At 33.9% G+C, this 27,956-nt stretch overlaps 2 protein-coding genes across 2 annotated transcripts in view; one reads left to right on the top strand and one right to left on the bottom strand.

Annotated features, from left to right (window-relative positions):
- Window positions 1-1,568: 1,568 nt before the first annotated feature.
- On the bottom strand, window positions 1,569-7,130 carry LOC137923850 (putative Ras-related protein Rab-33). Its single transcript, XM_068767133.1, has 5 exons — window positions 6,823-7,130; window positions 5,031-5,150; window positions 3,885-4,034; window positions 2,179-2,292; window positions 1,569-1,908 (listed from the first exon to the last, which is right to left on the bottom strand). Exons 1-5 carry the CDS (start codon window positions 7,024-7,026, stop codon window positions 1,822-1,824), a joined length of 675 nt encoding a protein of 224 aa, XP_068623234.1. The 5' UTR covers window positions 7,027-7,130; the 3' UTR covers window positions 1,569-1,821.
- A 712-nt stretch (window positions 7,131-7,842) lies between these two features.
- Window positions 7,843-27,956, top strand: part of Sbf (SET domain binding factor) — a 113,550-nt gene continuing 93,436 nt past the window's right edge. Inside the window, exons 1-2 of the mRNA XM_068767134.1 lie at window positions 7,843-8,286; window positions 27,653-27,894. Of these exons, the coding sequence (XP_068623235.1) occupies window positions 8,232-8,286; window positions 27,653-27,894 (297 nt within the window). The 5' untranslated portion in view covers window positions 7,843-8,231. The remainder of the gene's footprint in view (window positions 8,287-27,652; window positions 27,895-27,956) is intronic.

Below are 27,956 nucleotides of genomic sequence, written 5' to 3' on the forward strand. Positions count from 1 at the left end.
CCGGATCCAACCACGGTTCGCCCACGTTGTTTGCGACTAGGGAGCGGTCGGCCCTAAGATTGTTTTTTTTCTGTGCTTACAATTTACTTACTTCGTACTTACTAATAATTCGTGATTGAAACGTACCCAACACAAATTTCTATCTTTAGATCTAATAACCATATTTTCCATCAAGTTTCAGAAATAAAGTTCCATCGGAAGCAGCTTTTAAAAGTGGTCTATTTAAAAAAATTATAGCAACTTATGTTTTAGATAATAAATAAGTGTTAATTATATAATTTCGAAACTATTGTACAACTTGTCAGATATTTCAGATTTCCTAACACTCGATACAACGTGTCACTATCACACTACAATCACTCGTATTAAAAATTTATAACTTACGTCTTATATTTACAATTGTGTGAGGATGGCCGATAAGCTCTTTAATTTGAACGCAGCCACGAACTCTAGTGTTGCCATAACTCATTCTTATCTTTTACCGATTTTATTTATAATTGTCAAAGACTAATTTTTTGTATTTTTTAATATTTCATAATCTATAAATTATTTTGCAAACCTGTCAGTAATTACTGATGGTTGTATGTTCAGTTATTGTAATAAAACTAATACCTTCATAAAATCAAAAATAAATTATGTTATTACAGATTGAATATTCAGATGCATATTAAAGTCGGTTAATTGTGGAAATAGCTGTTGCAGTTAAAAATCTTGGAATGTGAATGGAGGAATGAGGCATCTATAGAGCTACCGAAACCGCTGTACCACTCCTAGGGAAAAAGAGTCGAAGTGGGGCCACGAAGAAAAAAGAGCTCTTCAGAGAGCATTGATGGCGAACTTACGGAACAGAGCAACCGATACCACCCTCCGTCTTACTACGCACACACCTAAGGCGCGGTACAGCGTTTTTGGTAGCACTTAAATTACATATGCTTACTTTTGCGCCAGTAGACTTATAAAATAGTCTCTTTATTTAAAACATGTCGATATTTATAACCACAGACTAACAATAGAGTTTAATAAATAAATAAAATTACTAAAATTAATCACAAAGAATTCATAATTTAATTTTTTAATATCCGAATTTAGAAGCTGCCTTAATATTTTTTGCATGCTTTGGATCACTTATAGCCAAAAACCATTGAAATAATTATCAAATGGAATAGTTAAAATTTTATAAAAATATACAGAAATTTATATGTTATAGAGAAATCATAAGCGAAACCTATTTTTTGGCACTTTCATTTACTATAAAACTCAAGTTAATTGCAATAATCCCTCCTAAAACAATTATTTTATAAAGCGTTACATTCTTCGATTTCATATCCCTCGTATAACAAGTGCAACTTTCCTATAACGCGAGGATTTCATTCTACACTAGTGTTATTTATCTATTTATAATTGATTTTGCGTACGTCTGAATATCGTGTTTATGTGAAAATAAATGTTTTTCATTTTAAGTTCCTGATTTGATTTAAAACCTAATTAAAATGAAAATTTAATTATGATTAGTACAAAACGCGTTATACGGAGTTATAAATGCGTTTTAAGAGAATTTACAACACTTTTTCATATAACTTATCTACCGTTTGGAGGGATTACGGTATACCCTTTTAATTTTTTTCTTAACATTTTTCTGCTTTTTTTATTAAAAATATTTAACAATATATTTATTCATAAACTAATTTTTATACAAAAACCATGATCATAGCTTCATTTGAGTGACCATATATTAATTTTATCCCACAGTGGGACATAGTCATGGTTGGTATATTCAGTTGATTGTCTAAAAAAGCCTCTTAATTTATATATCTATCAGTTCTAGCTGCAGAGACAGTTGTCTGTTCCGCTTGAGTGGGGAACCCGTCGCTGTCTTGGCAGTGTAACAACTCCATACCCCGGCTCACCCTGTAAATAAACAATCTTTATTTGTGTAAATGTCAATACAAAATATATATGACTCGGGTTTCTGAACTAGTACTCACTGTATCACAGAAGCAAGTGTTTTCCCAATAATCCTATAATAGAGGGACCGAAAAGTAATGTCGTTTCTATAGACATATTTTACAGAAAAACCGTAACAGTGTAAAATATGTAACAGTGAAAAAACTGAAAAATCACCAATTTAAACTCCTTAAATCAAATAAATCTGTGAATACCAACTGTTTGTTAGCTTACCTCTACTTTGAGGACCCGAAGCGGCTGCCTGGAGTACAGCTTGTGTGCCAGGGTCATGAATATGGACTCCACGTTGTCACACTCGCTATCCAGGAGTGCTGATGTCTCGAATAACTGCCAAATTAAAAACAAAAACTAAAATTTACATAATTTTTTATACATCAATAATTTACAAAATTCATATTCATAATCATCATAATTATTTTAGATACCGAAAGTGCTGGACCTTAGGGTTCTCCCCGAGAATTCAAACGGGAGCGGTTGGAAGCGAACACTATTTTTAAAAAAATAATCGATTTTTTTTATGTTCTAATATATTACAAATAAGTAATCATTTTTTATCTTCATATTTCAGGCTGCTCTAAGATACAAAAAAACTACACTACTTACATATGTAATAAGCTCCTCGCTCATTGAGACTATAATATTGAGTATTCAATATTTAATTAAACTCGGATAGACAGTAATCAGGAAACTCCCAAACATAGTCTCGTCTAAACTACCATAATGCCCCAAGATGAAGATCTATTACCAGTGTGTTAATATATATTGCCGGTGTTGACTTATCTAAATCGTGGTCGCTTACATTGGCACTTATAAAAAGGCTCAAGCTCGGAGCTATGAAGGTTAGGCTAGAACAGGATTAGGACCAAGGTTATGTACAGAGCTTCGCTGCAAAATCGAATCAGAAGACTTCCATAGAAAAATCTAGGTCACCAAAATTGCTTGTGGAACCATTTGCCACTTTGACCATAGTTTCCCAAATGGCAACTACGAGTCGATAGACGAGACGTGGATAGGCATGCTGAATTGACGTCATGGCTACGGCCGCAGGAAGTCCCTGGATGCGGGCACGACAAGGCGGGACTTAGTGGTGATCTTTGAGGGTGTCCCATGGTTTGCATTGGCAACTATCGACTAAAATAATAATAATTTATTTATTTATTTAATATTCTTTATTGTACACGTTAGGATACATTTAACAAATTCCACGATAATATACAAAAAATTACAATGGGCGGTCTTATCACACAAGGCAATCTCTTACAGATAACCATAGTATGGAAAAGGTGAAAGTACTAATAATGTGTAGTTTACGTGTACAAAAAATACATATTTACAAACAAACGAACATAAACATACATAGATATACATACATATGTATATAACATATATAATTATAATAAATATGGTATATATTATAAATCATATTATAAATATAATACAATAATAAATAGAAACATCTAACTGATTTCGATCGCACTTGCCTCAGAAACAGAGAAAGAAAAAGAAATGAATTAACAGATAGATAATCATAGATCTAGTAAATAGTTCTTAACCATTATTCTTGAAAATAGGCAGTGACTTAGCTCGTCTTATGTCGGCATGCGTTCTGAAAGATAATGATAATAAATGTTTAATAGGATCAGGCGTTACCTTGAAGTCCATCCTAAGTAAGAAAAGGACCAATATTTAGCCACTTCCGTATATGCAGTGGTAGTCGTGCAACAAAGTGCACCGCCCGCCAGCTCGCTAATAAATGCGTATGCGGCAAACAATGCGAATCACACAACCGCCACCGCCAAATTACTCAACACGTGTTTCACCCCTCCACGGGGCATCTTCAGAAGTTATGTTACACCGATTAGTGCCAAACACAGAGTCACAGATAATAAATGTATAAAATAAATAAAGTAAATACTTACAGGCATGCCATGTTTGTCAGCAAGTCGCTGAGCGTACGCCGTAGCCAGACGCGACTCAGGAGTGCCGCAGTCGCATTTGTTGCCCACGAGCACGCGTGGTGCTCCAGATAATCCGTGGGATTCCACCTCTTGCATCCAACTCGCTATCGACTGTCACAAATACATACACAATAGATTTTTTTTTTAAATTTTGCAATATTTTGATGAGAACTGGCCAGTCAAGCAACAAACTATTCTTTTTTACTTTGTTCTTTTTACCATAAAAGCAAACATGAATACTGTAGTAAAAAATATCTCGTATACAAGTACTCTGGAGGAGGTATATGATCACCAATAGCCATGTTACAGCTAAAAGGATGATGATGATTAATATTCTCACTATAAGGACTAGAGCCTCCTTTTAAAGTGAGTGTATATACACCATGCCAGCCAGAGAATTGGTGATGCATATGCCTATACAACCAGATTTCTTTTGATAGGTTAGTGCCATACATAAGTGTCCATATTGCATACTTTATCTAATATACTCGCCTATTGGAGATGAAACATGATCTTTAATAATAAAGCTACTAGTGGTTGTAGCAATAAATAAAGCGAGTTAATTTTGACTTTTTTGCTTTGTTATGGCACAGGAGTTACTTTTATGCATTTAAAAAAGTTAATGTTGATGAAAAGCTGATGATGGTGAATGCAGGTTGCTTCCAATTGGATCAAATTTAGAGGAAGCCTATGTCCTCAAGTGAGTGTCCAATAGCTTAAATGATAATGAATTTTTCCTTGGTAAAAATATAAAGAATGATCGCAGCCAATTTTCGCAGCATTGCCACCATTTTCACCGCTTGGAAGGACCTCAAACAACTTTCATCTTGGGTTTTAACAGTCATTTACCACACACAACTTTATTAAGAAACTAACATCATTGTAAACATGTACCATGTCTGCATCTTTTTCAAAACATGTAATTTACTTCATCCAACTTTAAGTTTACAAAAAAATGAACTATGCAATGTTGTCAAATGATATTTTTTAGGGTTAACCACTTCCTGCACTATCACGTAATTACTGCATAATATTGAAATATGGGTCATCCTGTAGATTTCTTACTAAAAGATAAGTCAATTACATACATTTAAATATTTTACTCACATGAAATGTTTCTGGTTTAGTGACATCGTATACTATAACCACTGCATGTACATTCCTGTAATAATGTTGCACCATTGACTTGCGGAACCTTTCTTGACCGGCAGTATCCCAAAGTTGTAGCTGAAAAGGTAATGAAGCTAATATATTGTCATACAAATATCACCTGATCTCTTCCCTACCAACATGAGAAATTTATGTTATGACACCAAGTTATCAGTTATGTTACATATGTCTTATACAACCTCAAACTTTAAAAAACTTAAAATCTTCCAAAAAAATTGGTAGGTGTATCATTATGATCATGTTAGCAGATATGTTCACTGCAAGGCATAGGCCTTCCCCAAAGATCTTCACTTTGATAGATCACACTAATTGATCTAGTGTGGCTTCCAGCTGACTTTCCATAACCTATTAATGGAGGGATATACCATAATCACCATGTTTAGTTGGCGGATTGGCAGTTACAGTTGGGTGTTAATGTACCCAGAGGATGTAGCCATCTTTCCTCTTAAAATTCATCCCTCAGTACCTTCATATAGCTTTCTATTTTATGCTATGTTAAGAAGACAGTTTTCAAGGGTACAACAAAAACAAAATTAATACATCTTTTTCGGGGGTACACAACTAAGGGAGTGAATTGCTCCGACTTCTTTAATAAGGATATTTGTATGAAGGTAATTACAAAAGAAAAAACTTCATTTGACTTTGTCACAGTTTCTTTTCATATCAAGTCATGTTTGGAACCCAGATAGCATTAAATTGAAAGATGCCATTACAATAGAGCTCAATTCGATTCTATTTTCTGTTTCAAGTGATTGCTAGAAGTAGTCCCAAGTGAATAATAATATATAAGTAAATTTATATAATGAATATTAAAAAAAGACAAATTTTATAAGTTGTGACCTAAAAAGGGTCTCCCAGACAACTTTCAAGAAAACAAGAAAAGTATATCAAAATCAAAAAAACTATATCTGCAAAACAGCTATGGTGACAAAGTTGGAGTCAAAAATAAAATAGATTAAAAAGTGTTGAATTAATAAATGTTATTAATATTTCTAAAAATGATTATAGTGCAGATATCTACAAACCTTAAACCCTTGATTACTTTATTTGAAAAAATATTTAGAAGCTATACCTTTAAAGTGAAATAGGACATTGTTCATATTAGAGAAGAATATGTAATCTAAAAATTTATCAAACCAGATATTTTTCAATAAATATTATCATATTTGTGCAATATAGATATATTCTCTAAATCAAATATATTTAGCAAAGACAAGTAAAAGTATACATTTACTGAGCATTTTACAGAAACAACAATAATTTAAGAGAATGTCTTTTATGAATGATGTTTACCAATGTTAACATTTTATTTTTTATGACGTCTTTTTTAATTGATGTTTATTATGCTGTTCTATTGAATTACATGATAGCAAACTGCTGTTAACTTTTTAAATAAACATATGTTCGAATACCACAAGGCCTGCATTTTACTTAAAACTCCTTGTAACTAATTTATCTATATGAGGCGCATAAAATAAATAAAAGGTTGCTTATGGACAGTATAAAAATAAGTATTTCAAATGGAAATGCGTATTACTTACGTTACAAATATTTAGTTTAAGCTTAGTCTTATCAGGTATTATAATATTGAGCTTAGGTTGAAGAATGTCGTATTTAAAAAATTCAGCTGTTTTGAAAATAATAAATGTTTAGGGTATATAAGACAAAACGATTATCTAGTGCAACAATAAAAACTCAATCTCTCTTAGAACTATTAAAATGATGTTACCTTTATATCTTCATTGCAAATTTTTATAGTCCTTTCTCTGAAATCTACACCGATCGTAGCCTCTGATTTATCAAGAAATTGGCCTTCACAAAATCGATAAGTTAAACACGTTTTCCCGACACCGGAGTCGCCTAAAACAATTATTTTGAAAACTTTCTTCTGCTTTAACCCCGGAACGTGATCATTATTCGACTCAGACATCATAACACTTCGAAAACACTAATACAACAATGTTTAACTACTTTCCTTAATATTTAAATATCAATATTATGTTATGACATTGTGTTATCTACTTCTATGTAATCCGACTAAATATACTTTCAATCCATACCAAACAAACACACAATTCTTTTATTTTGTTTAATCGAAATACCATGCAATAGAAAGAGACCGGTGACTCAGTTCTTCTATCGCTTGTTAACTTCTGAATTTTGCCTAATAGTCGTCCAGTAATGTTGCTACTCTACAAAAGAAAAAGCAATCTGGTAACTCTTTTCAAATAGTACCTGGAAAAAATCAAGCTGTTATTAATTAAAAAACAAACAAACTTCGACTGCACACTGTATTTCAAATTTAAATTGTAATTTGAAACGAAGTGAAAAGTTAATATTCCTTTTTATATTTGGACCATATTTGTATTTAAACATCTTAAATGATGTTAATTAATTCAGTTTAAGCTAAAATAAAGCTAAAATATTGTAGCACATGCATTTTGCAGACTATTTTCTATATACATGTTGTACAGAACAACTTCATTTTTTGATAGAAACAAAATGTGTGATCGTACGTAGCCCATCAGGAAATGAAGAAGATATCCGAGGAGTAGTACAAAAATTTTAGTTATAAATATGTGGCAAAAGTCAACTATGGATGATCATTTTATAAAATTGTGTTAACAATGAATATCGACAAAACAATTAAACTAGAATGTCTTTAAGGTTGGCAACACAGTAGCTGTATAAATGGAATTACAGTAAATTTAGTAGAATTGTAGTTTTTGGCAAAGTCTGATGACGAGGAACGGCCTCTGTCTATTTATTACGATTTATAACGATATATACGAAATTTATTTTAAAAAATTTTACGCTTTTAAATTTTAAACAAACAAGAGTATTAATTTATATAAACAAATAGGGTTTCATCGATTACGTCCGTTAGATATTTCAGTTATAACCTTACGATCGAGTCTATGAATTTGATTCTTGTAATTGTCGCTTGAATTCGTTTAGAGGCGATAAAAGAAAGTGTTGTTTACATTCCAGAGTGTGTGCCGATTAATTGTGATGTGAGCGTGGACGTTTGGAGAAACGACCAGTTAATATGTGAGAAAAAAATGTGTTTGATTCAGTGTAATTTAATTACTAAGTGTTTTTGCGGTGATTGTTTTTGGATGCTGCCGTAGGATTGCAATGTCCAGGCTCGTTGACTACTTTGTCATCGTGGGCTTTGACCACGAGAAAGAAAGTAAGTTTTTTTATACAGAGTTATTACGTTTCCTATTAGATTCCAATAATGTATATTTGTTTTTATTTTTATATAAAAAAAACGTTATTATAATTATCTTATATATAAACCTCGGTAAAGAGTATCAAAATTTAAAAAGTATTTTTTTTTTTAATTCAAACATGTTTTATATTCTACTAAATTAGGATTTTAATGAAAACTAAACATTTTTTATGTTAAATTAGAATATCTATACCAAAACATTTGCAGTAAAATAATAATAAAAATTGATTATTAATTTAAATTTACATTAAAGTAATATCATAATTTTTCTTAATTATCATGGTCATTGGGTTGATTTTCTTTTTATTTGTTTGCTTAGATTCAGGATTTTAGACAAATTTTAGACCAATCACATTTATATATTATATATTTTTACATTTATATATACATACTAATTAATCAAGAGTTTGTTTCTTTTTTATAAATTCTTCAAATTTATTAGCTGATCAATTTTAACCAACCATCAGTTAAGTTAACCCCTGGTTAAGTTGGATGAGTCACAAAGTTCACTGACTGTGGCATTGAAATGTTGCTATCAGTACTGATGTGCTATATATAGGTCCTTGAAACACTTATCTAACATATCTCTTTATTTGCTTCATGGTTTCACAGCGTTTGTGATTGTTTGCTATTAATGTTCATTTTTAATTAAAATATTTTTAATTAATTTGAGGTTTTCATTATTAAATGGAATTTATAATATGTGCAAAAAAAATTTCTTTAATAAAATTGTTCAAAAATATATTTACCCAACTAAATTTTGTGAAGCTTATTATGTGTATCAATGTATTATTGCTTAATCATAGTTTTCTATAGTTTGAGAAGAAACCTAACTAGAGATTTAATTTCTAATAAGACAGATTGGTTATGCGTTCCATTTACTATCTTCCAACAACCTTAACTAGGTTGTATGTCCACCTTGTTGGTCAACATCCTTAGCTGTGCTTGCCGGTTTATGGTCTCTACTAAAGAATGTGAAGGTCATAATAGCCAGAAATTCTTAGTACCTTATTTGCTGCCATTACCTTGGCTAGTATTTCTGCCTGGTAAAGCTGAGCAGGCATGGACTAGAGGCCTAGGCATTATAATGCGTTATAATAGGTAGATTAATAAATTCAGTTAGGAGTCTCTTTCTATGCAAAGGCAGGTGTAGTTTGTACTACATACATACATTGGGTACCACCACTTACGGGCCTATTTGCATCCAAGGATATTTTCATGGCGAAAATGCTCTTTATGAGCCTGTAATTCTCCTTGTAAATGTGAAATATAAATATCTCGTTTGAATATCAGAACTCTGTGCATAACATTTGCAAAATATTTAATAACACTTTATAATAATAAATATAGCTTTATACCAGTATCTCATTTTATTATAAATGAAATTGGAAATTTCTAATTTGTAACACTGGTGTAGTGGTAGTGGTTTTTGATTAAAAAAGGAGTGCTCAAAGTTTGAATTTAAATTGTGAACACATTTTCCCACAAATGAGCAATGGGCTTTTCAATTGAAGACTTTTTAATCGATAAAAAAAACTCCAATTTTGAAATACTGGCTGAAAAGTAAACTTGTCTGTTAATATATTATGAATTTTAAGTACATGTTTGTTATAATTCCAAGTCAATAAGCATTTTGTTGTATAAAAATGATTTTTTCCTTTTCAATTTCTCACTAATAATTAAAGCTCTTTATGTTTAGGTAAATATGGATTTGAATATACTATTTTTGAGTATGATTCTATATGCAGTGATTATATTCTTAGAAAAACATACAGTCATATACCTTTAAATGTTTCGTGAGCTATTGGCAGACTAGAGAACAATTGAGCGTTAACAAATGCAAGTGAACTATACCTATTCACCTTCACAATATTAATTCTGTGCCTCTCTAAACAACTCTAATTCATCTGGCCTTGTGTCAGAGGCAAACTTATAGATCACTGGAATTGCTATCATTGATTTGAATCAACATAGGTCCGTTTAGGTGCAACAATGTGTAGGTGTAGTTATAAAAGCTAAAGCTCTGCCTAGAACTTACTAGGGTTTCTATAGTTTATTGACTTATTTGAAGTTTAAGACATCAGATATTTCATTTGTTTTACTTCACATCATCATCATATCTTCATCAGCTTATACATGCCCTTTGCAAGGCCTAGACCTCCCCCCAAAAATCGCCATGATGACTAGTCTTGCGTCTACCAGCTTGTGGACTCCATAAACTTTACAGCCCCAAAGTTACATAGTTTTTGTTAAAATATTTCTAATTTTATAGTGGAAATTAATCAGAGGTTCTACAGTAAAGATTAATTAAAATGTTATATGAAGAGGTTTTATTTATTTTGAGCATAAACTTTTACACAGACTCCCTAAAACTTAGTGAATATTTTATCATGCTTTTCCAATAAATATGTAATGATGTCTATCTAATTGCCTGAAAATAAATTTGCCACTAAAAGGCAGTTCAGAATATTTCAATAAGAAATATTCTGAATAAAAAAACAATTTTGTTTTCTTCTTGTACCTTCAGTGTTCTTAAGATGTATGCATATTATTACCTCAAGAAATGTTTTTATTTAAAAAAAGTTTTATAATATTTGATAATTTCACATAATAATTATATGTTACATGTATTTGATTCTCATAATAATATTAAATTCTTAGTCAATAGTTTTTAAGTTATTATTTATACTTTAATTAAGTTGCATAAAAGAGACTTATGACTTACATGAGCAGGCAATAACATGTAGGCTATGCTGGTTATAGTGTGAGCAAAAACCTTATAAACCTCTAATGCTATGTGCTTATTTAGTGGCCCGACTGATTTAATTACTGCCTGGTTTATTACGTGCATTTCGTTAGTGTAAACCAATAAAGGTTATGTCTAAGAAAATATCAGAATTGACCTAGGTTTAAATGGATAGTAGGTTCTAGTTTAGACTAATGACATAAATCTTATGGGAACCTATCACATGTCTAAAGGTGTTTCAATTTATTTAGTTGGAGGGTCCAGTTATCGCCTGCCACTTTCACGATGGCACCCTTCATTAGATTTATGGCATTTTCGCATACCATTGTCTCTATTCCAGTAGGAATTTTCACCAGGAATCTTGTTATCTGGCCTTGTGGCCGACCTGTCTCCACTTTAATATCAAACTGTTTGTTCGAATTTCGTAGCGACTGCTTGTTTTTCGATCACTTAGAATAACACCTACCAATTTCCTCTTCATTACTCACCCTCGGTTTATGATTTTTTATGGTTACCGAAGTTTTTGCACCTTATGATAAGGGTATATACGTAATGGTAAATTGTTTCACACTTATTGACTAAAAATGTTACGTCTAAATACTATATTTACGTAAAAAATGATAAAACGAATAATGTATTTAATCGAGGTCAATAACCGATACAGAAAACTTAGATATGGTTATAATTTTCCTAAAGTGCGAAATATAATAAGTTTTATAATTTAGTTACAGATCGAACAATGAAGATTGGATTCTTAATAATATTATGGAGATGATAGGAGTACATCAGCTGGACTAGTGGTAGCAAGTCTTCAGAATGCCGAATTTAGTCTTTTCCAGTTAACTACATCTAGTCCTTTTATATATTTATTGCAGAGACGTCATTGTTTTTATTGGAAATAAAATATGACGGAATATCTTTGTTAAAAATTAGTTATAAATAATTGCCTAGAAAAAATCGCCTTTTGCGATAACATCGCTCGAAGTGCAGAGTTTATGTTTTACCTCATAATTATATCTGAGGATATACGCCCCATGTAAGACTTCAGCACTCCCAAAAGGTCGTCAGGATGGCCACCTTCGGCTGCGTGCATCCAGAGAGATCGACATAAATTTTGTCGTAGGTCCACTTAGTGGAAGGGCATAGGTGCGCCGTAACCACAAGCTCTTGGTCAAGAAACTTTCGGCCATAACAGCTCACAGATATTTTGTCAATTTCATGTGATTTCTTTTATATCGTGTCGATGTATAATAATGAGTAAATATATAAATAAAAAAATATTGCGATAATGAAACGGGTAGAGTTGCGTTTGTTTATTGAATAATAAAATATAACTGCATGTAACTGCTAATTCGAGAAAGTGTTTTAATTATATAAATATTTGATATACACAAATGGTACAAGTGGAAGCAGGTTTATTATACGATCAGGTTTTAGGCGTCGTTCGAGAGAGCGACAGCGTTAGTCGGCTTGAGTTTTCTAGAAAATTTCTTGTTTAGCTCGCAAAGGATGTTGTAATCAACTGCCAATTGCAGTTATAAGTTCTATAAGCGAGTTACGACATTTAAAAATTACAGTTGACTTGGGTTTACATTGGCGTGATAAAAACTGAAGGTTCGTAATTGGTAAGTGAGGGATTATCAGAAAAACTCCAATTCGCAGTATAGTAAATACCTTTATTTCACATTTAATACTCTTATAGGCAAACTAGTATAGTTTCCACTAAAAAACTTATCACCTCGATGGTTATCGAACGAGTGACCGAGCTCCCTAGTCAACAATCAAAACGATGTTTCAATCCCACCACTCTCAATCCTTTTACTCGAAGTTGTCACAAAAGAGTGACGGGGTCGACTAGTGTTGCCATTTAACAAAAATAAAACTACCTTTTATAAAAATTTAACTGCATTCGAAAGTGAGGAACTACGTCGGTTTGACTTCACCTATCAATTAATTTATTCATGTCAGTCAAGAGACATCTCCTGCAAGGCATAGGACTCTCTCAAAGATCCGCTATAATGACCAGCGTTCCGCTGCGCGAATCCAGCGACTTCTTGCGACCTTGAGTCTGATCTATAAACTAAGCTTAGCTTCTTATATTATGTGTATGTGTGTGCGCGCGTGAGTGAGTGCGTGTGTGTGTGCGTGCGCATGTGCGGGCGTGTGTGCGTGTGCGGGTGTGTGTGTGCTTGTGTATTAGCTCAGTCTGTTATTTGTACTATTTCTATATTCCATATTTACACAACAACAACAAAAACGAGTTAAGATATGCTAATATGACTATCGGTGTGTGTGCTTGAAAACTATTAAATATTGGTTGGTACTCAGTTGCATTGCAAATTTCCATAGTTAGATCTAATCACCACATTTTTAATCTTTTTTCCACATGATCCAGCGGAATTTTGAAAGTGATTTATGACAATAAATTGTCTGGAAATATTTAGTAATAAGTGACATTCATCAAACAACGATGAGACGGACAGGACGGACGTATGTTTAGTGATACGACTTAATCAGCAGTGCCATGTTACCCGGTATTTAGTAATACATAATCATATATAAAGAGCAACGGAAGGATGTTGGTTAGCAACCGTGGCCTATTATTTTTTCGAGCAAACTTTAAGACCCTTGATTTTAAAACCTAAGAATGAATGAGGAATCGGCATATCTTTTGACGAAGAATCCTAAAGATATGATTAATGTCGGTCGGGCAAATAACAAACTCATATAGTTGTTTGGTATATAGCTAAATAAAATAGAGGTTAATTGAGTAGTTAATCTGATTTTTATTTTTAGAAAAATACAACGCATTTTGTGGTTACCTGTCTTTATAAATTGCAATTAGGTCAGTGTTTTTTTGTGATCGTTTATTTCACTGCTGTATAGAGAGTACATGACAGGGCGTTGAGAGCGCTTAGGTAAAGATTTTTTAAAAAGTAGTGAAGCTGGTAAACTCCCAGGAGACCCTCATCTAGTGCCGATACTAATAATACAGGGGTTTGGTATTTTTTAAACTACTTTGTTACGTTAATTATGTTAGGAATCCTTAAAAATAATATTAAAATATATTGTAGTATAAACATCCGCGCGTGTACTGTACCGGGAGTAATGAGCTGATGCGCGCCGACCAATTATTTCGACTACACTCATCGCGGTTGACCTACTTACTCCCCAGGACCCAGGGGTGGGGCCGCCTTCGTTATTGACAATGGGGGTGCGTCTTTAAACGTAACATAATTGGATGTCTCCGCTTTCTGTTTAAAATATAATTAAGTTCAGTTCTATCGAGTTTACCGCGAATATATTAGTACTACTCTTTGTTTATTATCACTTGAAAAACTAACCTAGAAATAAACAGTATAGTTTTATATAGGTTGATTTGTGAAAGTATAGTTAATTTGCTGTCAATTAACGTGTGGTATATTGAAGCAAATGGTTTAGAAATCTAAAAATATTTCAGACATCTTTGTTAATTATTACGACAGTGTTTATGTATAATAGTTTATTTTTTAGATATACAGGGTGATTGGTTATTGGTGTAAAAGTTTTAAAGAGGTCAGTATATAGCTCATTTGCTGTCCATCGATGCATGGCACGCACTATCCAAAAATGAATTGTTTAAAGAATAATAAATAAGGTGATAATATAGTTAGAAAGAGCTTTTTCGTAATTCAGATTTCTAATCAATTATTTAATGGAATCAGTCGTTACCTTGCGGAAGTCCATCCTAAGTAAGAACTTTTTTATTGGTCCTTGACCAATATTTAGCCGCTTCCGCACATGCAGTGGTAGTCGTGCAACAAAATGCACCCGCCCGCCAGTCTGTTGATAAATGCGTATGTGACAAACAATGCGAATTACACAACTACCACCGCTAAATCACTACTAAACACGTGTTTCACCCCACCACGGGACATCTTCAGGAGTCATATTACACCGATTAGTGCCAAACAGAGTGAGTGGCTCACTGGCATTTATCAGCGGGCTAGCGGGCGGTGCACTTTATTGCACGACTACTACTGCATGTGCGGAAGTAGATATATTTTGGTCCTTTTCTTACCTAAGATGGACTTTCGCAAAATAACGCCTGAATCCATTACATATCGAATATAAGACTCTTCGAAACTATTCTTAACGGAAGTTTATTATATTCACCAAAACTGTGTTAGTGATGTCGGCGCATTTGCAAACACCATTTTAAAAACACTACTAACGTTGTTTCTACGATATGTACATAAAAATATACTTTATCACATGTTTGATCGCGATAAACTTTGATACTACTGAACTGACCTTATAATATTTTTTTAATTGTGTGGTTTGTTAAAACATGGCATTGTTGAAAGGTTTTAAAGATTTTTATCACGATTGAAATTTATTTTGAAAGACAATATAAAACGTGATGTGTATGTTAAAACTGGCCGGGTGGGTCGGTATTGATCAAAAATGGGTGAAAATATATTTTACTAAGTAAGAAAAGGACCAATATTTAGCCACTTCCGCGCATGCAGTGGTAGTCGTGCAACAAAGTGCACCGCCCGCCAGCCCGCTGATAAATGCGTATGCGGCAAACAATGTGAATTACACAATTGCCACCGTTAAACTACTCAACACGTGTTTCACTCCTCAACACGTGTTTCACTCCTCCACGGGGCATCTTCAGGAGTTATGTTACACCGATTAGTGCCAAACACAGAGTCTCTCTGTGTTTGGCACTAATCGGCACTCTGAGAGTGACTCTGTGTTGTCTGTGTGAAAGTGGCTAAATATTGGTCCTTTTCTTACTTAGGATGGACTTCCGCAAGGTAACGCCTGATTCCATTAAATATATTTTACTAAGTTATACCCGGCCACATGTTTTTGTAATTTTGTTATAGGGGGATTGTTATTCAAGTCATGGGAAGACACTATGTAGGCCGCATTCATAGCAGTCGACGTTCTACTGTGGAAATGATGATGTTGATTAAATAAAATACTAAACTATTTCTTCTTCTTCTGCCTCTTAACTGCTAGATATTTCGCTCACAGCGGGACATAGGTCTCCCCCAAAGTCTCCACGATAAGCAGACTATCGATGCCTGCATCCAGAGACTTCGTCTTCAGACCACCTTGTAGGTTGTGTACCCACGCCACGTAGAGCAAGCTATCTAACTTGAATCGCGATCATTCAGAATCGAAAGTGCCTGCGCGGGCCACCTGAGTTATAAACAAAACTTATCTTTTAAAACAAATCGTACGGTTTCATCAATCAACATTGTGGGTGCATATATTTCTGAATGAAAAAAAAAACAATTTACAATGGAGTATTTTAGCGAGGCAGTGAATGACGTAAGCCTATGATATCACATTTTAGGTTTTTGTTGAGTTATAAACTTAATATTTTGTGTACTTCCCACGGTCGTTGTCGAAAAATGTATTAACTCATATTCAATATATATATATATAAATATGAAAGTTTATAATACTTGAAAGTTGACGAATATTATGGTAAATGGCACAAAGAAAATAGTCGTTTTAATCGACAGACCGACTTAATCTCTTATGAGGTTGTACTGTAAATCCAATGTGTCTCAGAAATTACAATGTATTGGAAATCTTGTTTATTACGAAAATTATAAGAGGTGACTCTTGACGCGCTATTTCTCTGATATATAATACAGTAAGAATGTGGGACAAAATGTGCAGGGTGCCATTCTTTTGAGTAGACCTTAAGACCTGATCAGAGTGATCGGAATTGGAAGGATGAGAAGAAATAAAGGTCCTTATGGTGAAGATTGTATCCAGCAGTCGATTAATGACGATGATGATGAATAAATAGGAATACGAAAATTTCTTTTGGGTATTATTTATTGTTTTATTTTGTCTGTTGTTAGTATATTTGCATATTTTATATAATGAGCATTGTTATCGGTGTAGCAATTGCAATGTTCTCTGTTAACTTGGTATGACGTCATATATATTTTATTTGTGTGCACACATTTGGTTTATTGGTTTATTTTTACTAACCTTTGTAAATAAATGTCTAAATTAATACATAGTGGATGTATATACTATTGTAAATAAAAATGAAGAGGCTTTGTTTTTATAAATAGCAGCGGAAGGTGTTTTATACTTGTAGTACTGATTTGTGGTTTTCAATGTTACGAGTGATGGCTAGGAGACGAAATTTAAAGTCTTGGAATGTAGTTGGATGCGAGCAGCGTGAGACCGATCATCATGGCCTATACCGTGCAGTGGGTGTCTACAAATTAATATGATGATGTTGAAATAATTTAAAATAAATGAATTAAATTATTAGGAATTTATACTTTAACCCTTTTAGTGCCACTGGCGAGAAGTGCCGGAGCCAATATATCGGCCCGCGCTTCGCAGCGCTTTACTATTCGCATTACGGAAGAACTATATTTCAAAATAAATTGGTAATACGTAAAATAAATGATCTAATTTCATTATGAGAGAATTAAAAATATACGTTTTCATTTTAACTCTGTGGAAGACGACCGAATATGGAGGTACCGAAATCTAACATAAACACCGATGGTTTTTTTTTTATGGCCCCCGCTATTGGGGGCCTCTCGTACCCCCTATCTGTTGTGGATAGGCTTTTTGTGCAAATTTATTTAATTTTTCACAGATTATTTTTTATTTTCGTTCTCTTCTTTCGCACGTCACATTATCTTTCGGTCGTTTATTTCATTCCACAATTCTACTGTCTTTCCCTTTCGCTCTGTATCGCCTTTCATTCATTCCTCATTTCTTTTTACATTTTCATAAATACTATTTTTATTGTATATCACATTTTTACTTAGGTAATATAATTATTCTATTTCACAGTATTACTATATTATTTTGCTTTTATTTTGTCTTTATTAGTTCTATTTCTTTGCAATATTTAGTTTTTGTTTCTTTCTATAGCTATATTTATAATTTTTCTATAGAGGTTGATGAATAATTTTTTGATTTGTTTTTCGCTAAACACCGATGGTTGCCGCTCCAGCGACATACAAGCTGCGGCGTCATTTGCTGTGGTTTTGGGCTCTTATCGAACCGTTTCAAGTTATATTTCATAATAATTAGTCCATATAAAAATATGATGAAAAGATGACTATTTGTATATGCAAATACGTTGTGTAAGACAGAACTCAACTTTTACTATTTTTATGAATATTTATACCTTTTCCATTTACATAATTTTTAATGCGTAGAGAGTAATTAGTCAATGTTTTGTTCTCTACTTCATCCAAAGTACATTTCTCTTTGAATCGTGTAAATATTGTTTCTTTTTAGGTTTTTATACGCATTTTCCAAAACCTTGGAAAACTATGAAATTCGACCGGTTATTCACGCGTAGGCACATCTTTTTCGCTCAGCACTGAAAGGGTTAAGCTTAAATTAGGTTATCTCGCAATCCGCTTGAACTTTGCCCGCGCCCTACAAGAGGCCTTAAGGTGAGTGCACACAATGCGTGGAGTAATCACGATTAGTAAAGTTTCTACTTTGCGCTGACTGTTATTGAAGCAGCTTATTGCGTCGATACTTCATAGATCACCGGTCGACCTTCACTAACAAAGACGCACAGCTCCGTTTCGACCATCTTTGTTTTTATAACTATACGTTATGTTCACTTAATAACGTGATCACCGAAGGTCAGTCACCTCGATAACGTTCCCACTAAGAAGCCATGCTTTTACAAGTTCTGTCTCATATTTAATAAAAATAAATACTAATTTCCTTTGGTAACTTGAGAACTTGTTTACTGTTTTCATTCATCGACTCTTTATTAGTTTTCTATGTAGAAAGTTCGTTACAAAAGAAGATTAATAAATATGGGAATAAACTTGAATAATTTCAGAAAATATAATGATTATAGAATTTTGCACATTTCACATAACGCTTTCGACTATGCTGGTTTGACAGTTCGCTTTCGACTATGCTGGTTTGACAGTTTGCTTTCGACTATGCTGGTTTGACAGTTTGCTTTCGACTATGCTGGTTTGACAGTTGACTTTCGACTTTGCGTATTTGACAATTCGCTTTCGAGTTACGCGTTGTTTTAGTAAGTTTTGGACTTTGCGCATAGTTCGCTTTTAAATTCGTGACAGTTGTTCGTTTGACAGTTGGCCTTACTCTACACGTGATTCACGTTAAACAATTGCTTCGCTATAAATACGATTGATATCACAAATTTTACGATAATTATTTTTTTTATATTGGATTGTGGCAAGCCAATAACTTCTGACACTACTAACTACAAAATTAAAAAAAAACTAATAGATCAATGTCTGCTATAGGATAATAGAAACCAATATAAATTTTAATACAAAGTAGTCCGAATTTTTAAAACTCTATTTTACTATGTTATCGTGTTATTTATTATTCATGAAAAAATATTTTTTTTTTGGATAAGGAGCAGAACATTATTAATTGCCAGTTGATTGATGTGCTATAAATTCACACTTAAAGCTTTTATACCTACCAGTCTGTTTAATAACCCTGTATTAGCGTAGGTACTTAAACACATTGAACTAATTTTTTTTATTAAGGTTATATTAATTATAAAATAACTAACATGACTTTGATCACAGAGGCACCCGGTTTTATTCTACTGGTAAAATCTTAGGCCCCTGAATTCCAAAGGCCCAAGTTTAATAAAAGCATTAAAGATTAGTAAAACCTTTTTACAGCGACCTTGTTATTACGTACAGGTAACTAATGCGCGGTAATTGTGTTCCGGTCGGGTTAATAAACATCATCGAATGTAATATATCCCTTTAAACTTTTCGGGTAAATTATTTTAAAGTCTGCCGTTGGACTTTTAATTTGGTGTCCGATATTTTACACAGTGATCGTCCATAAAGTCTACCTACGCTCCCCAGGACGGCTACCTGCGATGATCTCATATTTTTAGCTTTATTTCTACCTACGGGTAACTCGGCATGTACATTTGGTCTCGGTAGGTAACCAACATATGTGGTTTTAAAGAAAATGCGACCTTTGTAAATAAGCATAAAAAAAGGTTACTATTAAATATTCGTATTTAAGAACCGTGTATAAATCTTTCTTCTCTTCGGTTCCACTAGACAACTTATCACTTTGATTGTTATCGAACGAGTGACCGAGCTTGCGACTCAATAATCAAAACGCTGTTTCAACTCTACTACTCTCAATCCTTTTACCAGAAGATGTCACAAAAGAGTGACGGGGTGGAGCAGTGTTGCCATTGAAGAAAAATAAAATTACCTTTTATAAAATTATTACATACCGGAATACTAATTGCCTTTGAATTTCAAGACACCGGGTTAATGTCACTTTGTAATTGGCAAGACTTCACGTCAAACTATTTCCTCTACACTACACTACACAATATTTTTTATTGTCAACATTAATAGAGAGACTTGCAGCTAGCAACAGTACAAATATTCATAGGCAAATTCACCTTATTAAATATTGTAATTATTTACAAATTATTAATTAAGTTTCTTGATAATACTATATTACAGTACCCGGCGATAAAAATTGCACACAGACCTTTGAAAAGAGACAATCCGCTAATATCGGCTTTGCAGAGTCACATACTAGTCTTTGTCACATACTAGGTGAAGTTTTGTCAGTCGTTGTATTTCGTGCGACAGAGATAACGATCTACGAAGCCGAAATTAGCCGATTGTCTCTTTCCAAAGGTCTATGTGCAATATTTATCGCCGGGGACTGTATTTATATTGACTAACAATATTTTTCCTTCATTGTACACACTACTCGTTGTTTTAATTCGATTCGAAATACACTTCATGTTGTTGCAAAAATTTGTAATAATATTGTAGGAATGGATTTATAGCCCGCAATGGATTGCAATGCAGGTGATATCCTCTTGACGATCAGAAAACGCTATGTAGTTTGTTTAATTTTTTTTTTACTATAATAAACTATTCATACGTAAAAAAAATTAACGTGGCTCAGAAGCCATTCAGTGGACCAGTGACTTCACAAGGACCATCACTCCAGACAGTTTTCATTTTGTTGTCACTCTACTAGAGTTTCGTACGTCATACGTTCATTTAATTTTAACTCCATTAAACTTTGCCCGCTGCTTAACTGCTCTGTGGCGCGTTAACATACTTTTAGAGTAACTTGTCTCGTTCGGTCAGCGGAATTTCGGGGACGAGACGTGATGCGAAAGTTTATTGCGGTTTCCAGTAAAGCAGGGCCACGACCGCGCATACTTAATTAGGTCCACCGGGAACTGGCCTCGCTGCTGCCCAGCGGTTCCCGACGTTAGATTAATGGTCTAAGATTAGAACTCGTAGAATGATCCGCACTCGGGCGATTTAAATAACCGCAATCTTACGCAAATTACTTTATAAATATTCAATTATTGTTCTCTTTGAAAAGCAGTATCTCCAAGATATTAAATGTCAAAATTAGTTTGAAAAAAAATGTTATTAATATTTTAACCAAAAAGATCTTGAAGTCATATGGCAGAAGTTTTATGATAAGCAAGCTGCAATATATTTTATTTCAGTGTATCGAACAATTAGATGATAGTAAATTAGAAAGCCGTGTTTATATTCACCAGTTGAAACAAACTCTTCAGATAATACGGACGTGTTTTTTGTTATATTTAAAAAGAGTATCTCACTTATTAGCGAAACAATGTTATGAATGAAAACGCCTAGTTATTATTTTTTTCGGTGAGAATACTTATAATAGATATAATAGTGATAATAATTAAAATATCTTAATGTACTTTAAAGATTTTTTTTGGCTAAAGACGATCTATTATGTTTACTCGGGTAATTTATATAAAAAAAAATCAAAATGAAGATTATCGATGTGAATTATGATAGGAATATTCAGGTAGATGAAAGTGGAGAACTAAAAGTAAATCTACAAACTTCTCTACATTTTTCTGTAAAGATGTACTAGTACTACACGATATATATGTGTGCGTACGTATGTGAGTAGCAAACGTATATCTATATGTATTAAGATATATGAAATGCTCGCAAAATATGTTTTTTTTTTCTATTAAAACGAAACACTTATCTTTTTATTGTAATAAAATAAAGATTTATTATAAAAAGAATATTAGAGGTTACATATAAAATGTGATATTTTCTGTCTAAAAAAATAAGTTAAGAGGTGAAGAGGGGATCCCTCTGTGTAGTTACAGTAATACCCCGCTTTACGCGACCCCGTTATACGCGGTTTCACTATAACGCGAATTGCAAATTTCGCGCTCAAATGCCTCGAATTACGCGAAAGAGTGCATATAAATATAATGTAGTCATAAACTTCTCTATGGTGTCTTGACCATCTGTCAAACAATTAAAAGCAGTGTTGGGTGTTATGAACGTATTTTACAAGAACGCAAACAAAACGTTACCCAAAGGACAATATAGATGTATTTTTCCGTAAAAAATAAGAGTATGTGTTGCATAAAGTGTTCCTAGAATTAAAGCGATTGATTAAAATGATTTGTATTTTTTTGTAGTAATTTTTGACTATGTTAAATCATAAACCTCGTTATACGCGAATTTCAGTTAACGCGATATTTTTTGGAACGTATCCCTCGCGTAAAGCGGGGTATTACTGTACTACGTTGTCTTGAAAAGATAATTACAACTCTCTCAAGTCCATGGAGCGCTGCGGGCGCTGAATGGCTGCGAGCAGCGTTTTAGACTGAGCTGTTTGCTTGCCAGGATTTTTAAATGGGGTCTTGAACCTTATCTACATTCGAAGGATGTTTATAGCTTGCCGGAATTATGAACATACAGGCACACGGAACGTAACTTTTGTAGTACCATCAATATGCTAACGAATATAGTTTTCTGTGATTTGTAGCCATCGAAATATATTTAAAATATTCAAATATTCTATGAAGTTATCAATGAGAAAAATTTGATATGCCATTTAGTTTTTTAAGGCTTTTAATGATGTACTCATTTTATCATATTACATACTCGCACTACATTATATCGCTGAAGTGTTTTTTGCTAATAAGATAGGATAAGTAGAAGTCTACTTGAATGGAGTAAAAGGTTTTTTCTATTAGTTTCTGATCTACGAAAGTGACAAGTCCGTATGGTTTGAGCTATGCTGACAGCTATAATGACAGACTTTATTCGATTCCTATTCACCACATAAAAATACTTTTTTAATTGTCTTACGAACACATTGCTAGTGTTGACTTAGGATTCTGTGTCTTATGCAGCGGTGAAAAAGGTCGCTATTAAATTTTCTGATGGATTCTTCGTTTTCGTAGGCTGGACGTGTTTTACTTTTGTATGTACGGTGCAGCGTCAGGTTTGCTTGGGACAGCCACGTTGACGTTTCACATGAGAATTGGCATAGCTTGCTTTACAAGGAGAACAACGAATGAACGAAAATATGTATGGAAAAGAATGAAAGGAAAGATAAATCTTAAGAGGAATGACAGACAGAATAGCATAAAAAAAAAAACGAGAGCATGAAAATAATAAGAGATCCTTAAAAACCCTATTTCTAACAAGATAGGGGGACGAGAGTAAAAAAAAAAAAAACAATTATATAGGCATCCATCTTGTTATCAACATTTATGCATATCTAAATATTTTCAATGTCAGTCTATTATTATAATTCTATTTTGGTCATGTCTGTATTAACAAATTCCTTTGACATAATTTTCCGCATATCGCCCCCAACTATCCGGTTATCGCATCACTCTAAAGCGTCTCGTTTGTGTTAAAACATGTATAACACAGTGATAAGAGCACAGTACCAAATTTTGTAATTTACGCTTCGCTGCAGTTTCCTTGTTCCTTTTTCGAATAAGGAAAACATGACATATAACTATTTTAATATATGAGTTAATATATAGAACATGACCGCTACGTACATTTGGTTTACAATCAATACAAATCAGGTGCGTGTTGTACATTCAAACAACAGCGTTAATTGGAATAGAAACTCAACGTTTCCACGGAGCGTGATCTAAACGGGTTTGTTCGACATAACGAATCTAATATCTGGCCTGTTATAAAGTGCGCGTCTTCTTTATAAATATGCTACGCTACAATAACACTTAAAAGTGTAAATTTCCTAAATTAAATATCTATTTTCGCTTGAACGAATGTCGAATGTTAGAGTGCGCAGGTTCGACCTTGACCGCCTTCAAACGGCAAATTAACGTTTTTGTGTGTGCATAATATATATCGCGAATTATTATGCTATTTTTCCGTTATGAAATTTTTTAGCACTTACCTAAATAGATCATTTCATAGCTGAATTAACGGATTGCGTGTTATATGAGTGAATTTGCGAGCGTGTGGTCTGTATAAACGGATTAAATAAATTCAAATAATATTGGCAATTAAATTATAATTCTTCAAAACTAGGTGAAATTAAAATAATACGTAATAGACTGACAGAACAAACGTATAACCAAAAACTTCTACGCGACACAAGCTGTCGATATAAAAAATATAGAAAACGAATAAAAATATAAAGAGGTTTTATGTGACCCAGTCAGTTGCTAACAGTAATCGTTAAAAAAAGTAAAAGTTGTGATGCAATGATTAAAAAGGATGTTAATTTCTCTCGACATCATTTTCATTATTACGTCAGCTGATAGAAACCTACTGCAAGGCATAGATCTGCCCCAAAGGTTGCTACGAAGACGAGTCATGCACTAACGTTAATTATTATCAATTATTTTAAAAAGAATTAGGAGAACTTACTTCAGCGTAAAGGATTTTTAAGTATTAACGAAGTTTGAAAAGGAATTTAATACTAAATACCGTATTAAAGACATTTATAAACTTTGTTCTCAGGCGTTACCTCGCGGAAGTCCATCCTAACTAAGAAAGGAACTAATATCTAGCTACTTCCGCTATGCAGCAGTAGTCTTGCAATGAATTGCGCCTCGGTCTTTGGAACTGGTCGGTCTAATATTCCCTGAGGATGCCCCGTTGCGGGGTGAAACACGTGTAGAGAAGATTACCGGTGGTAGTTGTGTTTTGTATTGTTTAAAGCATGCGCATTTATCAGCTGGCGGACGGGCGGCGCAATTCATTGCATAACTACTGCTACATAGCAGAAGTAGCTAGATATTAGTTCATTTCTTTGTTAACCTTATAGTCTCCACACTGAGTCAAAAGTTCCTATAGTGCTACTGATAACGTTGTATGTATTGCACCTTAGATATAATCGAGAGGGGACGGAGGGCAGTATCGGCCTCTCCTTTTCCAGTTCGCAGTCGAAGCCCGCGGCGGCAGTTCATGCCCATTTTTCCCCACCTCGCCGCGATTCCCTCAGGCGCGGTACAGCGGTTTCGGTAGCGTACTAGCTCATCAATCTAGACCTTCGTAAAAGTTCAGGCTTATGCTTTGTCTTACGTCAGAAAATATCATGGCCTGTAGCAGCACCGTCACAGTTTGGCATAAATTCCTAGTTTCAGAGTTAGTTCTGAGAAAATAGTTCGTGAATGCTTTTGTCTTACTCTCCGTGTCGTCCAAAGTTAAAGTATTGTGAAGTTACATCATACGTAAATATATATATGAAGCGACATTTTGAAAGATAGAAACAGTTACTGCAAATGCTGCACTTTCACTCATTTAAATCTCTTATAGCTTTTAGGTGTGTCGACCTACAAGAGGCAATTGCCTTTTGTAGGTCGATTCCTATAATTGCCTAAATTATGTGCACCAAATTAAGTTTGTTTTAACATAAAAGCGATGTCGGAGAATGCACACGTACGCACGCACGCTCGCACGCACGCACACACGCACGCTCACACGCACGCACACACGTACACACACCCACAAGCACACACGCACACACACCCACAAGCACACACGCACACACACCCACAAGCACACAAAAACACACGCACACAAAAAACACACAAACACATATCAGTATATGAATAGATAATAATTTCAGTGTAATGCGTTGCAAACTGTACCATTTGACTCTATTTCAATTGGACTTTATTCATATTTTTATTGAAGCTGATTGGTCATTTACTTTTGTTTTATTACGTACCGATTCGTTGCTGGCCGACTCTCGGTATAAGGTTTTGTTAGAAATTTGGCCTTTTATAAAAAGTTGTGTTTGCGGTTAGATAATAATTTAGATTGTAATTTATATATATACATTAACGTCTTACAAAGATTATTTATTTATATATTAAACACTACTTGGAAGGATTGGCTCAATTTTATAAATCGTTATCAAGAATACTATATGCTTTTAACATTCTCAGTTAACTCTATACTGAGCATTGGTAGCACATCAGTAAGAGCCATGACTTACGATCTTAATTCGCGAGTTTGAATCCCTGGGATACAATCTTGTATAGTTAACACTTATGGCATTAATTATATAGGATTGCGACTGCTCACAAACAAATTTACCTGATGGGCAGCAGCATCCTCTGCGTACAATGCCAGCACACTACTGTTGCTAACCCGCCTACCATTTCCATTAGTTGTGAATGATGTTATGCTGCTAGCCGGATTAGGCTTTATACAGCTTCATCGAAATTGAGCCCGTGGAAACAGCGGTCCACGGACTAAAATCGTCTACCAAGCGTGGTGATTTTTTATATCCCCCATAGATATCTATGATATCAGATATTTAGATATCTTTCTGTGCCTTAGAAGGGCGTTCTATGGGCTAAAAGGAGGACCATTTAAACTACCTCTTACTAATGGTTGAAAAAACCCCAGGAAATCTGTGTTACGGCTTAAAATTAAAAAAAATTATATATCCCTCATCGGTACTTCTCCATCCTGGCAGGAGAATTATATTTCCATAGTAATTATAATGTTTTATGTTAATTATATGAAAAGCGGTTAGGTAACATTGTACCATTTAAAAAACCATAAAGTTTTGTATTATAGCTAACAAGAGTTTCACAACCGTATTATATTACAACTGTAGATACTTATTTTAACCTTTATGTATTAGCTAGCAAATGATGTAGGGAAGCTTATTGCGTCGCGCAAAAAATAATAATAATTACAAACTATATTAATAGGTCTAAAACAATATTTTCTAACTTTTTTGCCATGTTCCAACATAGCCTTTCAAAAATTCTTACGCCCCCCTATGAAACATTTATCATTTTTATATTAGAGCGAATGGGTTAAACTCGTTTCGACTCTACTTACAAATTGCCCTTCTGTGGGCTTCACGTTGGGAAACACTAGTGTAAAGTTTATTTAATAAACATTGAAGTTATGATTATTATTGATATTTAACATTGTCAACTACATTTCTATTTAAACAAGATTATTTAGTTAGATAGTAAATATTCTTTATTGTACACGTTAAAAAATTTCATAAATGCTTAATAGTAAAGAAAAAGTACAATGGGCGGTCTTATCACGCGAGACAATTTCTTCCAGACAACTATAGTATGGTAACAGTGGAAGTATAAATAACAGAATTTGATACATTAAATAGATATATAAACTTGATTATTAGTTATGGGCGTTTCAACTTGGCCATTAGTTATTAATTGATGACCATTATTAATTTGCCCAATATGATCGGTACGTCAGTTATAAAAATACTGATGACAGCACATTGTTTCAGGGGGCGGTTTAAGCAACGGCGTCATACTCCAGCGTTTCCCGGAGACGAACTGGGACGACACCCCGTTCCACGACGGCATCGAGTGGTTCTGCCAGCCGCAAGGATGGGCGCTGTCGACGGAGCGCTCGGAGCCGCGCTTCTACGTCTCCGTGCTGACGGACGTGGACGCGAACAGGCACTACTGCGCCTGCCTCTGCTTCAACGAGACCGTCGCCATCACGCCCACCAAGCCCGCGGACGAGGTCAGTGTGTACCAATCATAAAGTTTCAGCTTTGGATTCTTAGCAACAACTCCATGCAATTT

The sequence above is a fragment of the Battus philenor genome, unplaced genomic scaffold, assembly GCF_028537555.1.
Source record: "Battus philenor isolate CCGP_79_NKW_IND1 unplaced genomic scaffold, ilBatPhil1.0.hap1 SCAF_22, whole genome shotgun sequence".
NCBI classification, from domain to species: domain Eukaryota; kingdom Metazoa; phylum Arthropoda; class Insecta; order Lepidoptera; family Papilionidae; genus Battus; species Battus philenor.